The 14,222-nt window shown below is 34.5% G+C and overlaps 1 protein-coding gene across 2 annotated transcripts in view; it reads right to left on the reverse strand.

Annotated features, from left to right (window-relative positions):
• Nucleotides 1–233: 233 nt before the first annotated feature.
• ZNF280D (zinc finger protein 280D) overlaps nt 234–14,222 on the reverse strand; it is a 24,013-nt gene continuing 10,024 nt past the window's right edge. The window contains exons 10-12 of one of the 2 annotated variants that reach the window (XM_009575680.1): nt 8,347–8,392; nt 5,982–6,037; nt 234–870 (exon numbers count right to left, since the gene is read on the reverse strand). In XM_009575680.1, coding sequence (XP_009573975.1) covers nt 234–870; nt 5,982–6,037; nt 8,347–8,392 — 739 coding nt within the window. The remainder of the gene's footprint in view (nt 871–5,981; nt 6,038–8,346; nt 8,393–14,222) is intronic. The other variant, XM_009575681.1, reaches the window with a different exon arrangement.

Consider the following 14,222-nt stretch of genomic DNA (forward strand, 5'->3'; position numbering starts at 1 on the left):
AGACAGGAAGATATATTTGAACACGTTACCTTTTGTAAATTTAGTTAATTCACTTGTACATACACATACATGCTACCTTCATATGCAAAACTTTCCTTTAGTGTCTCTTTCTCTCCTCCCTCTCCACAACCCCTTTTTTATTTTTAATAATTGGCATCAATGAGCACACTCATCAGGAATGGTCCATGGTGTTCTTACCATTGTTTATAACAAACAATAAAATTAACATAATTTCAGCTTGCTTCATTTTCATCTGTCTTGTTTACAGTTGTTTCCATTCTGTTGGGACTGCTTTCTTTAGAAGTCTCATCTGTTTGTTCAGAGAGTTGTCCAGCTTTCTTTGATGAAGGTGCAACATTACCTTTTTGAAGAATTTCAGTAGCTTCATGCTCTAGTACCTCTGATGGAGTCAAAGGCTCCAAATGAATACTGCCTTGTTCACTAATGTCTGAACTAACGGATTCAGGTTCATCTCTTTTTCTCAAGAACTGCTCAAAACTAACATCTTCACCCAATGTTAGTTTTAAGTCCCTTGCGTTCATTGCTGAAAGTGTAGTTTCATCCAAGCTATGTACTTTAGTCTGCTCATTCAAGGTAACATTATCTAAACTTTGGCAAGTTTTCAACTCACTTTCATCGTGAATACATTTTTGTTTCTCATCTACTAATTGTTTGTTATTATCTGAATCACAACACGCTCCTTTCTCACGCAAACAATTCTTTGAGCTGTTGTCAGGGAGTTCCAAACCAGGAACATTTTCTGTATTTGACAATGATGAGTTTTCTTCATTCTTTTCAACTGATGCAACCTTTTTAGTTTGATTTCTATTGCATTCTTTTGTTTCATCTGAAGAGTCATGCTCCTGTTTGCTGAAAAAAACAAAACAAGTTATTTTTATAACAAAGGAAATAAAGCAACACATGGCTGTACTCTGCACAGTGACACTCAGAAAGTAGTATTGTAGATTTCCTATTTGGTATTTCTCACAAATTCTCATAGTAAGATGGGCTGAATTTAATTAACAGCTGCATTTTTCTTACTTATTTACAAACGCAGCTTTGTATTTAGCAGTCAGTTAGTACTCTTTAGTTCTTGCATTTCATCTCCAGAAAGGAAGGTTAAGTTGTTCCCTTTGTGTGACACATGGAATTTTCCAGAATACAATGTTAAGTTCCTCTACCTGCACAGCCCCTTCGACACAGATGCAGATAAAACTACTTGGAAACTTTTGTTGATGACGTGCAAGAAAGAAACCAGTTCGTACCTTTATACGTCAAATTGACTCTGCAATGCTAATGAGAGTAAAGCGAGGAAAAAAGCTAACAGTTGGAAATCTAAATTAACTTAAATCTAAAATATAGTTGAGCAACTACAAATTTGGATTCACCGAAAAAGTGAATCTGTGAAGTAGCATTTTCAGTCACTTTTCAGAGTAAAACTGTATGTTTATAAAAAGGAAATATAGATCAGTACTGAATTATGCAAGTATAAATGAGAATCTTACTGTATAATAAAATCTAATATACAGCGTATGAACTTTGTAGACAAACTGACTGTTTAAACTTTGTATTATTTCAGTAAAGCCACATGCATGCAATGCTTTAGGGTGACGGCGGGGGGGGATCAGAATGCTTCAAAGAAAGACTGAACTGTATACTTCAAATACCATCCGTACCCACAAAAATACAAAACATAGTCTGGTCTTATTGCTATATGCAATTTGCTCATATGTTCATATTCCAACAGTCAAAATCCTAAATACTTCATTTGTAATAGGAACACCAGCTTTTCCCATCCTTTCAATGACAGAGCTCAATTTTTGCTGTAAAGATACAAATTTGGTAAAAGTTTAATATAATTTCTAACCCATTCAAAATTTTTCAGAATGAGAAATAGCTCAAACTACCTAAAATGATGGTGACAGAGAACATAAAGCAGGGGGGGAAGATGGAAGAACAACAGTTGGTCTGATTTCAGATATAAATTCTATATAGGAAGTGAAATTAGGAGCAAATAAATCTCCCAAATTAACTTTTAAAATTTAAAACTTAAATTGAAAATAGTCTCTGAACAGTGACATGCAGACAAAAGATGTGAGAGATGTAACGTCACCAAATATCTCATTAATTAAAATGCATTTGTACTTATTTCTTCAAACAGTTTTAAAAATGGTTTGAAATAATTTTTGGCTAAAACCACTTTATCATTATCTAAGCAACAGACAGTTCCAAGACTCTTAAAAGGAATAACCGATTTCCTGCTACTATGTTTTTATGATACATTTTCAAGCTGAAAGTCTAGACATGTTGTTCTACTGATCCAGAAATGTAAAACAATTCATGTGATTTGCCTATATGCTAAATGATATTGTGTTCTACAGAAAATGGTTATTCTGGAAGAGGTGCTACATACTACAAACTTTCAGAAATATGTTTTCAAGTTTTACTTTCACTTAAATAAACTAATCCTAGAATATTCCATTTCCTACTTCGAATTTAAGTCAGAGGAATAATTTAAGTAGGGATAAGAGACTGCTGAAATATCCTTCAGTGGTGAAATCTTACCCTTGAGGTAGTCATAAGAATCTTTTAATCCCGTTACACCAATTTTTCATTCATAATAAGGAATTAACTCAAGAGAGAGGCCAACCTCTTTACCAAATTACAACCTATATTTGCTACTTGTGTCAAACAAAGTTTTTTTCATTTATTAGACTATCTAAACCAGTAAATGACATTCTCGAATATACAAACAAATTTTCTATCCAAGTTTTTCTCCTCTCTCTCAAACTTATAGAAAAAAGGGGAAAAAGGGTAATATTTGAGGGAAAAATCAAGACTAAGTTCCAGCACAAAAGCCAACACTCAGAACCACCTGTCAGCTGTGGCTGACATAACTGCTCTTGCCATAATTGTTCCTAATTACCTCATCTATTCCAGACAAACACTTAAGCTATACAGAGCTGTATAAATGCTAGTAAATATTTAGAATTGTTTTCATATGAAAATCCAGTCAACTCTTTATGAAACGGTGTACATACATGACCTTTAGCTTTTACTTTTCAACAAGCAGCTTCCGGGTGAGCTGTAGTGGCAGAGTCAACAAGCACAGCATTATGCTCTATGTGCATAAGTTTCGAACACAGATATGCAAAAAAAAAAAAGTTTTAAATAAAGGGATAACTAATGCCTCATTAGCAAAGGGATAACTAATGTCTCATTAGCACACACAGAGCAGTGTTTTCACACTGGAAATCCCAGATGGATTACATACATGTACACACACACACACACACACACACACACGATTCACACCGAGAAACTCTTCAAAGGACAAATCTGCCCCTAACATATAAAAGGAATCTGTCACAATTTCCCTCACCTTCTAGAAACCAAAACCCCACCTTCATCCAAACCCAGCCTCTCATTCTCACTCATTTTCGGCAAAACACAGGAAGGGAGGGAGAGGAAGTGAGGAGGAACGAGAAAAAAAAAAAAAATTCATTTCTCACGCAGCAACATGCTGTCTCTCATCAGCATACCTTCCTGTGAGTCATTTATACCAATAAAACAGAGTATAAAAATAAAATCGAACAAGTTTTTGCACAACAATCACCATCACAAAACCAATTACCCACAAGGACAGTGATCTTTTAGATTGCTAAGCACAACAGTAAGTTCATTTAGATAGAACAGTTGTCCAATGAAATAATTTACCTCTGCCGAGAATTGCAGATGAATAAACAAAACCTAGCAATTGTGACGCACTAAAATCCCGCAATAAAAAGAAAAATTGTATAGGATTTCAAGAAATCATTCTGTTAGTAAGTCAGTAGCTGAAGAATAGCCTTCCATTTAATATTAGGAATGAAATGTAGTCTTACTACTCTACGTGCAAACAATACTGGTTACAGTGTAAGAAAACTAAAAATTCAGAAAGACCGGAAAATGCGAGAATGAAAACAACTGTGTTATATAGAAAGGAGGATTTCAGTGAGCAGTTAGAATGTAAAATCTGACTTTTGTTTAATGAAAACAATGAGCCCATTTTCTAAAGCATGATACAAACATAGACTATCAAATATGGGCTATACTAACAAACTAGCTGCCATATCATCTATATAAAGTCAGGTTTTAGAATAAGACTACTTCAAAGGAGTAGCGTAAGACACAATTTTGAATCCAAGAGATGAGTCTACCAGCTGCAAACATACACCCATCCCAAGCTACAGAAGCATAGAAATTAAAGGGATTTTTTTTTTTTCTTTTTCTCATTGTATAGAAAATTAAGATTTGGGTGCCAAGTGAGGCTGAGAGAAGCTAGGCTCTGAATATTTGTTGTTTAAAATCCTACTACCTCAAATTTTTTGGCTGCTGTTTGCTATACATATTCATTTAACTTTAGAGTATTTTATTATTTTATAATGGTATTTTATATTAAGATTTTAAAAATCATTCAGGGAAAAATTCTACAGCAAGAAAGAAAAAGTCATACAACTTCAGAACAGAACTATAAACAAGTGACATTTACACATCTGCATAGAGAGTAATTGCAAAGTATGTGCAAACACACCTTCAGTCTGTGGAAAAGTATTTCCGGGTAACAAAACCCGTATTACAGCTGCATTTACATTAACTGTTTGGTGTGAAACACCACCATGGTTTTGAGGTACATTCCTTGATTGTTCCCACAGACTGGTTTGGTTTACAGAGTAGTCCTGGGGTATGCAAACTAGATTTCTTTTTGAGGAAAATGAACTGAAAGCTCTGATCCACAAGTGCTCTAACTCCTAACAGAGCTGGGTCCTCAAGAGTCCAAACCAACAACGGATGTTCCACACAGCTCTGAATACGTGCACAGTATGGGCATCCTGTCCAGGGAATACAAGTCTGGTCTAAAATAACACCTCCGAACCACAGTGCAGTGAAGATGCAGGATTCTCAGAATCAACTGCTTTCATCTACTGATCTGCTCCTGCAGCACTAATTACTTGCTGATATCAACATAATTATCTTGGCTTAATAACAGAGAAAAGTGTTTGAGGACTCAGAATCTCTGGTGCTAGAGCTACAATACTCCAGATGTCTGTCTTAAAGCCCAGTTTAAGTGAAAGTAAAATTTCAAATTATTTGGCCCACACTGCATATGACTAGAACAAAGAGAGATAAAGCAGAAGCTTTTCTAAGAAGAAAAGTAACCTACAGAGAGACTCTGAAAGCAGCTTGTTTTTTTTTTTTAAAGGCACTATAAATGCATATACAACAAATAACTATAATTATATTTTGACCAAGCTTTTAAAGGTTAGATTTGCACCAACAATTGTGAAAGATCACTAACTGTAATAAGACATTTCAGGCTGTGGGATCTGGAGTAATAATTTAGATGAATTATATGAAATATAAATCTGCCCACAATACGTGCCAAAAGAAATGTGTAGGATTTTCAATTCTTTCCCCAGACTGATATAAAAAAATTCCACAATTTTGCATATTTTTTTAAAGTGTAGAGCTATAATTGTTAGTTACTCAACAATTTCACATATCTGCTCTGCTAAGAATTTGGCTGAGTATGCTTTCCACAAATGACACAGATTTTTAAAAACCTAAATGAATATCCAAGAATTAACATTTTATACTGTGTTTTAAAATTGTTTCCCAATTGCCCCAGTAATACTGTTAACTCACATGCAATATTATTAAAAAATGCTTCTTTTAACAATCTGTACAATTTATTTAATATCTTATGAATCTCGACTAATTTGCAGTTTAAGCATTACTAAGAAGGTGTTTTGACACTCGGAACCTAAATTCTGCATGTCTTGTTGAGTAAGTACATGACAACTGCCATACAAAATTTTCTATCATAGAAAATACATTATGAAAATACTAATTAAATACTTTTGCCCAATTACCTGCGAAATAACACAGCATCTATTATTTTATGTACCTGATTTCAAGATGCAGCTGATCATTGTATTTACCTTTCAAAAGTTGGTGTTTCTGTTTTTCCTTCAGATATACTAGGTCTTGAAATTTTCTGTAATAATTAATGATATTTCTTTTATTTTACGTTCATGAGCAACTGATTACAATATAAAGTTGTAGAAATAATTTCACACTGACATTCCAATAAATCTGCTATGTAGCAGAGATTGAGCATGGATCTTAGTACAGATGTTTGCAAATGGTCTTTCAAGTTAAAAAAAACCAACAAAAACCCAAACAAAAAACCACCAAAAACCCCAGAAACAAAGCAAAACTTTAAAGCAACTCTTGTAGCCTTTTTCGTATACATAATTTTTAATTATGTCTTATTGAATAGGATGCAAACTAAGCCTGAACAGCTTTTTATTTGGAGAGGAAAAAAAATCTGAACTAAACTTGTGTTTTGCTAGGGAAAAAAAAGCCAAAAAAAAAGCAAAGGAAAAGCAAGAAAGACAAAGTTGAGACGAGTATATTTTTTTAAGCATTACACAGTGTTTTAGCCCTACAGATGCTATTACATTAAGTCTAAGGAAGATTCTTAACACAATGCCTGTCACAGAAGAAACTTTTGAGTCTCTTATTAAAATTTACCCAATTAAATAACTTTTTAACTCTAAACATGAACAAAGGCAATTTTTTTCCCCCCATTTTTAGAACAGTAGAAAAGCAAGTGACTGAAAACTGCCATTTGGAAACAACCACACCAGCCTTCTAAAAGCATCTCCTATGCTACAGGGCATCTTGCCCACATAATCTTATCCTCATTTAGGAAATTGTAAGTGCCTAAGTGACAAAATTAAGAAATTAAACTTTCTTCCATCTGAATACAACTGTAAGTTAATTTTGGTTTTAAAATAGAAAAGGTCACTGTACATAAAGATGAACATTTTAAATGATTATATGTATCACAACCTCTTAAATATTTAAAATTATGTAAACAATGTTACATACTTTTAGCATAGTTTTTTTTTCCCCCACAGAGGTGGTATATTTTGTTTCAACGAGGCCAAATTATGCAGCAAGTATTTTAAAATTGTATGATAATGATAAGTTTATTCTACCTTCTAAAATATCCTTTGCTATACTTCTATCATACTTTGTTATATTTCTGTCATACAAAACCCATACACATATGACCCATGCTAAGAAACACTTTCCAACTTAAAATTACTGCACTCTACTTCCTGCTACAGAACCTCCTTCCCTATCCACCATCCTCCACTGCCCTGGCTGACCATACTCCCTGCTGGGAACTACCAGAAAAGGAAGATTTCCTGACTTATTTGAGTTTTACATGCTATGTTTTTACTGATTCATCAATTTATATTTTTGGTTCTTCAGCACCCTAAGGGTCTGTCCTTTGACCTCCTGTTTGTATTTCAACAAGCAGCCAAAATGTCAAGCATCTGGCTGCAGTGAAATAACAGGCATTCCATGGCACCTTGGAAAAAACAACCAGAGTTTCCACGTGGCCCAGACTGCACTGAACGGCAGCTCGCTGTTCTGAAAGGTCTTGGTTCAGATGTCCTGTAAGCTCAGACAGCCAACACCAAAGTAGCCTATTCTGTTTGTATTCTCCATCTTTTCAAACCGTAAGGGCTAGGGTGTGTGGATTGGGTTTTGTTTTCGTTTGGGTTTGGGGGAGGGGAATGTTACATTTTTTGTCTCATTTTTACATGAAAGCCAATATTATGGAACACAATTTTGTGGAATAAAAAATGCAAATTCCACATCTTTTGTAATGCTGAAACACAACATGGGATGAAAAAAAAAAAAAGAAAAACTAAGAGAAAACACACCTGAAGTAATAATGGAGTCCATGGAAGAAAAGGTGTTACTGTGTATGTTTGAGAATCTTGCCTAATGCTGCTGAATGAAGTGGATTTTCACATTTCTACAAAATCATTGCTTCTGTTAAAAAAACTCACCAACCCCTTTGTGTTTTGGAAAGTAGGCAAGCAGTGTTACAAGAAAAATCTTTACTAGGTCTGAAGACTTCTCCCACTCTCTTACTGGCTGGGATTTCTGTAACAGATTGCCCTTTTTGAAGGGCAACAGAAAGACAACTTCTTACAGAAGAAAATTCTGTAAAATCAGAATCCAAAGATGATATTTTTGAAAAAAGTTAAGAAAATATACTGTGAGATCATTTAGCTTCCTGATAAGCAGAAAGCAGGAGAAAATTTGTACACATGCCTAGAAAAAAAGTAATTCAGGCCTGAAGAGGCATTTCCAAACATTTTCTGAACACCATGACCCAATATTGTATGAATAGTTAAAAAAGAATTGTCTTGGATCTTCAAACTAGCTATGAAGTTCAGAGATATTGTTAGACTGTGTGGAGAAAAGAAAAGACATTACCTCCAACTTAGCTTCCCTCTCTCTAATGGAGATTTCGGTCTTTAACCTAGTGGATAATGAATTAAAATTCAATGTTTTAAAATACTGTATGGTTAAAATAGAGATAAGGATGAAGGTACTTACTGTAAGAAAGCAACTTGGTAATCTGAAATCAATTTTTAAAGTTGGTACTTATTTTGAGTTTAAACGTACCTCAGAGTTCCAGAAGAGCATTTCAGAATTTTAAAATGTTTTATTGGGTATACAGAAATTATAAGATAAACTTGTTTCATGTAACCTGTTCCAGTTATCTCACCTCAGGAAAATCAGGAAGCAACAGTCTTAAGATGGTTAGCAATACTTTTATTCTAGCGCTTACTGCAATTCTACACGAGGAATAATCTCCTCACCATAAAGGCCTTTTAAACCATGACTGAAGTATTTAACATTTGAAATGATAAATTTGCTGAAATGCACTTTTTAGAAGTGCATAAAGCTATATTACAACCCAACAAAAACATTCTGCAAAACAAGCTCACTTTTCTTTTAATTGTCTACCATAGCCCAAATACCCAGAACACAACTGTAGTTTACTTTAGGGCAACTGTAAAACATTGCAGCTGACCTCCAACTACTATTTGGAGGAGATACTTCCCTCAAAATACCTTCACAGCACAGTCCATACATTAGATGAGCTATAAATTATTTAAATTTATTGACTTTTAAAAATCACATTAATTAAGCAGCTTATCACAACATCACTAAAATTGATTTTCTGTGTTTATATAAGAAAAAGCTATCGCAGAGATAGCAAGAAGTATGTCTCCTACAAAACCTTAAGTCATCAGTTCTAGTATAAAAACCTAACCTTACAAAGGTTTCCTATAAAAAAGGAAAAACTGAACAAAACCCTCAAAACTGCTTATGCCTATATCATCTTTGTTTATGCTGCATTAAAGGCAAATTTAATCTGCTGAAGTATGGTGCTGCCTCTGTTATGTTTAATTAATGTTATTAATCATAAATTAAATTATTCACGACCTCAGCGAGTCTTAATGGCTGTCTACAAGGTAACAAATACTTGACAGAAGAAACAGCTTCATCAACTTAAGTTTTATGAAAAATGTATACTAATATTAGATTGATATCTACCACATGTATTTTCCTAATTTAATCCAAGAAAGCAGTGCTAAATCCAGACCTTTTAAAGAATTTTAGCACATACTTTCAGCACACCATAAACACCTTCTAACACTAATGTTCTAGTAGGTCACCAACAACTTGGACTGTAGTGTAAACAACGATTTGTAACTATTTTAATTATTACATCTTAATTTGCAATAAAAGATGGCAAAAATAACTACAAAAAAATGATTGTTTTAAAATAACATTGCTATGATAGCACTGTAACAATGCTCATCTAATTAACAGTAAGAATGATGCAACACCAAATACTTAGCTTAGCTTCACTGCTTTAATGATTTCTATACAAGAACTTAAACAAATATGTTGGAAATAGTAATTTGTCTAAAAACAGTCACTCTTAAAAGAGGAGAACAATTTAGACACAAATAAATCAGATACTCTATATCCAAGGACAAAACATAGTGTTGTTCTTGTCTGAATAAATATAAGTTTTACCACCAAAATAAATGGGTATGAATTGGATCCAATATCTGTAGATTGTTTTAAACACATTATAAACATTATTTTACATCATCAAATTCTGCTAGTTTTTTGTAGTCATGTTTTATAGCTTATAAAACAGATTCAAACTGGCTAGTTTATGCTGTTTTGGAAGTGAACAGGGTTTATAATATTTTGTGAGAACCACATCTTTGTTAACATGGTTTACCTTGGATTCCTGACACATATTCTCAACCTTAATTCTGTTTAGGAATAGGTTTTAGAAAGTAATTCCTTCTAATTTGTAATTAGCAGAAGTTTCATAAATGGATACTAAACCATAGAAGACTATCACCTTGTGATATTCCCAACACTTTTATGATAGAAGAAATCTTAAATCCCATAGTTCTCAAACAGCAACAAAGGCAATGTGCTTTCTTGCATCTGTGGAGCTACAGTGCTTCTGGGAAGAACATTATGAAAATAAAACAAAAATCGTGACCATCTCCAGTAAGTACAGCCTGCTGGGTCCACAATTTTGAAACCTCTCTAGAACTCTCCAAAGATTCTTTATTCTACATAAAAATAAACTTCTAGTTAAGAACAACGAAAAAAATGCCCCTTCAGTGTCAATCCCTTAAAAAAAATGCCCCCAAAATGTAGCAGCTGAGCACAAAATTTCAGATTGAGATACTCAATAGAATGAATTGGCCACAAAACCAAAGAGACTCAGAATAAAAGCCAGAGAAGTAAGAACATTAATTTAGACACCTTAAAGTCTAAATTCAGGTTGATCTGAAACTTTATTTGATACATGAGGAGTCACCTAGGACTAATGGAAGAGATTTGGAGTCAGTGAAACAAGTAGACGCTAAAATGCACAGTCTAAGCATGAATGGGAGTATTCTCATTTCTGAAATTCATACAGTCTCATTGCTTCTCCTGCCCTCACATAATAAAATTATTTATATTTGCACACACACAAAAAGGTCAAATCATGAGCAACTGTCTTCCCAGCAATCTATCATGTTTTCTTACAACCAAAGAGTTACTCCCACAGCTTCTTTGGGTAAGCAGTACTGAAAGTCAGCTGGAAATCTTTTGCCAAACATCCCTTTTTTGTCCACTCCTAACCAAAAGCAACCTTTTCTAGGATGACTGTAGCGTCAAAAATTTCTAGAAAACAACTTCATGTTATTTAAGTGGCTCAAGGTACCTTCCAGCCACTCAACTGAACCATACCCGGCATTATAAATATAAATCTATTTTACAACCAAAACAATGGAAAGGTCTTTTTTTTGTTGTTTTGTTTTTGTTTTTTTTTGTTGGTTTGGTTTTTTTGTGGTGGTTTTTTTGTTTGTTTTGTGTGTGGTGTGGTTTGTTTTCCATTTTTTGTTTGTTTGTTTTGCTTTCTTTCTTTCTTTTTTTTTTTTTTTTAAAAACTCCAGCTTTTAGCAGAAATTCCCCATTTTGAAAAATATAACTCTAAGTAGAGCTGATGATTCATAAAGCACAATTGTCCCCCAAATATCTGATTGTATGACCATTTACTGGGAAGGTACATGTGAATGTATAATTAGAGAAAAGTAAAAGCTGCTTTTAAGCTATGGTGTTTTACACTGTTAATGCCTGAATGGGAAAGGAAAGATGGTGACATTCACGTTACTTGACACTCTCCAGTTTCTCACCTGTAAAATGGGGTTAGCAGTGAAGACAGCTACATAATAACGATTATTATTATGAGTAGTGAAGTGTTATTACGCACAAAGATGCAGTTGCAAACATTTAACAGAAACAAACATTTACTTTTTTGTCAGAAAGACTTTCAAAACAAAGGTAATACAGAATTTGCTAATCAAGCAAGGTTGCCCTGCGACTACATGTCTTTTAAGAGCCCATAATGCAGTGACACTCAACATCCTAAAAATAACAAAAAAGAGACAGGTTAAGGTACATACAAATGAAATCTTAATTCTTCAACCATAAGCTAAACTGGTTATACTATGCATATTCATGCTCTGTCCTTACAGATGTGGTCCAATATGTTGCATTATTCATATAACTTAGTGGTAGTTGTTGGGACTGTCAGGGATATTTAATATCGAGCCAGGCAGGTTTACTTGCATGGTTTAGTACTGGTTTTATGTTATGAGTTTTCCATGAGTAACTTTTCTGAGATCCTCACACAAATGGAAACTGGATGCCATGATGCCAATTGTTTCTACATGAACTATTTACACAAAGCTGGCAAATCTGAATGTAGCTTAGAAGTGTGTTAGCTGCAAGTCTGAAACTTAAAAAAATTTCTGTAGCAAAGCTGTAAAAGAACGAAATGATAATATTCCAAATAAGCATTCAAAAGAGGTATAATTCACATAACTTCAAATCAAAGTGTCACTAGTGTAATTTCTGGGAAATTCTTAGAGAACATTTCTGAAAGCCATGAAAACCTGCAATCATATTCCAGTTTTGTTGTTGCCGGAAACCTGAACGAAAGTGAAATATCACAGATTCAACTTCCTCTGAAATGCAACAGTATGTTCACAACGAAAACACAAACCCACTATGCTTTTTTGAATGCTGCTGTGTCAAAACAGAAATAAGTCCTGCAAGAAAAACCTGTAGTAGGTAACTGATGCTTGAAGTTGAACAGCAGCATTCAAGATGGAACATAGCTTCTGTAAGAAGAAAAAAAAAGTAGCAAAAAGAACAAAACTATAGAGTACTGAGTAAGCATGCAGATGCTCAATCAGAAAATACGCATAAGAGACAATGGATGACAGGATCCTTGCTACTATTAGCAATACCACAGGGGTTGCAGAAGCTCACTCTCACCAAAACTGTTACTGTTTGAATACTAAAAGTGAAGAGGACAAAAATACCGGTAAAAATGGATTAATCTCAGCAAATTTGATTATGCAGAAAAAGAAAGTGCTGCAAATCAAGAACAGCTTGCATTCATGAGAAATAATCTCTTATAACTAGAAGGTTATAACAGTGACTGATCTCAGAGTAAGATTAGCTCTATCTATTAGGTTGCTCGGAAGCTAGTAAATTAGAGATTCAACGAAGACACATATCCACTGTAAGCAGGAGGTTGAGTTTCGAGGAACACTAGATGTTCATCATGACAAAAGGAAAGCTCATCATACATCCAGACAACCCGTTGATGGATAAACTTGCCATAGATAATCTAGAACTAAAGATGAAGTCAGAAGCAGTGAAATCAAAAGCAGCAGATGTCTCAGCAGCTTGAGTAGAGCATCCTTGAAGATGAGAGATGATATCAAAAGAACAAGGTGTGAATGAACTGTGGCTGCTCCACCCTCAGAATCGAGGCTTAATAAATGTATCTACTTCCACCACATGCTTTCCTCCTACAGTATTTAGGAGAAAAAGCAGCTTAGCTACCAGAGCAAAGCAGCTAACAAATTCCTTTGGCCAAGATTCAGTTTATGCAGTTACATGCGACAGAAGTCATTCAAAGCATATTTTGCCACTATATACTGTAAAGTCACTGGCAGACAAAAATGCAACTTGCTTGAATATTAAATAGATCAGGACTTGTATGTTTTAGTGAACACCCAAAGAAAATGACAAAGCCCTTTAGTTTCAGAAGCTAGGATCAAGTTCAGAACAAAATGGGCTTTGATGTCAACACATGTATGTCATCATTTATACACTACTCTAGCTTGGGATGATATCAATAGACTTGAGCAGCAAAGAAACACTGCAAATGAGCAGCAAAGAAACACTGCATCACATAAGTGAAACTCCTGATAAGCCTCTCTTCAAAGGAGTATAGCCCCCAAAAAGCTGCAAGCCAATGCTGCAAAGCAGAGAACATTATCACAGAAGGGCCTTTGCCAGACTACAATATTGGGAGTAAAGACCAGACCTCCTGCCTAAAAGATGCAAGAAGAGAATACCACAGCTTCAACGCATGAAGAAAAAGGAAAAGGTCTGGTCAGATCCTTGTTCGCTTACATACCAAAATAATCCCAAGCTGGACTGGGTTCAATTTTCTGGTCCACAATGATGTATCAGTGAGCCAAGGCAGTATAGGATACCTGCTCACTTTCAACTCCCCTGCAACAAAAATGTCTGCTGTCAGTTCATTTAAAAATATGTTAATTGTTGCGCAAAGCAGAGAGTTGAGCATTAGAAGAGTACTGGCATACTTATTAAGCCTTATTCCCTCAGCACAAGGTGGATCACTAAACAAACAAGGCAACTGCATGTAGAGCAACAATTTAAAAAGCAATTCCTGC

The sequence above is a fragment of the Fulmarus glacialis genome, unplaced genomic scaffold (assembly GCF_000690835.1).
Source record: "Fulmarus glacialis isolate BGI_N327 unplaced genomic scaffold, ASM69083v1 scaffold14894, whole genome shotgun sequence".
Lineage (NCBI taxonomy): Eukaryota > Metazoa > Chordata > Aves > Procellariiformes > Procellariidae > Fulmarus > Fulmarus glacialis.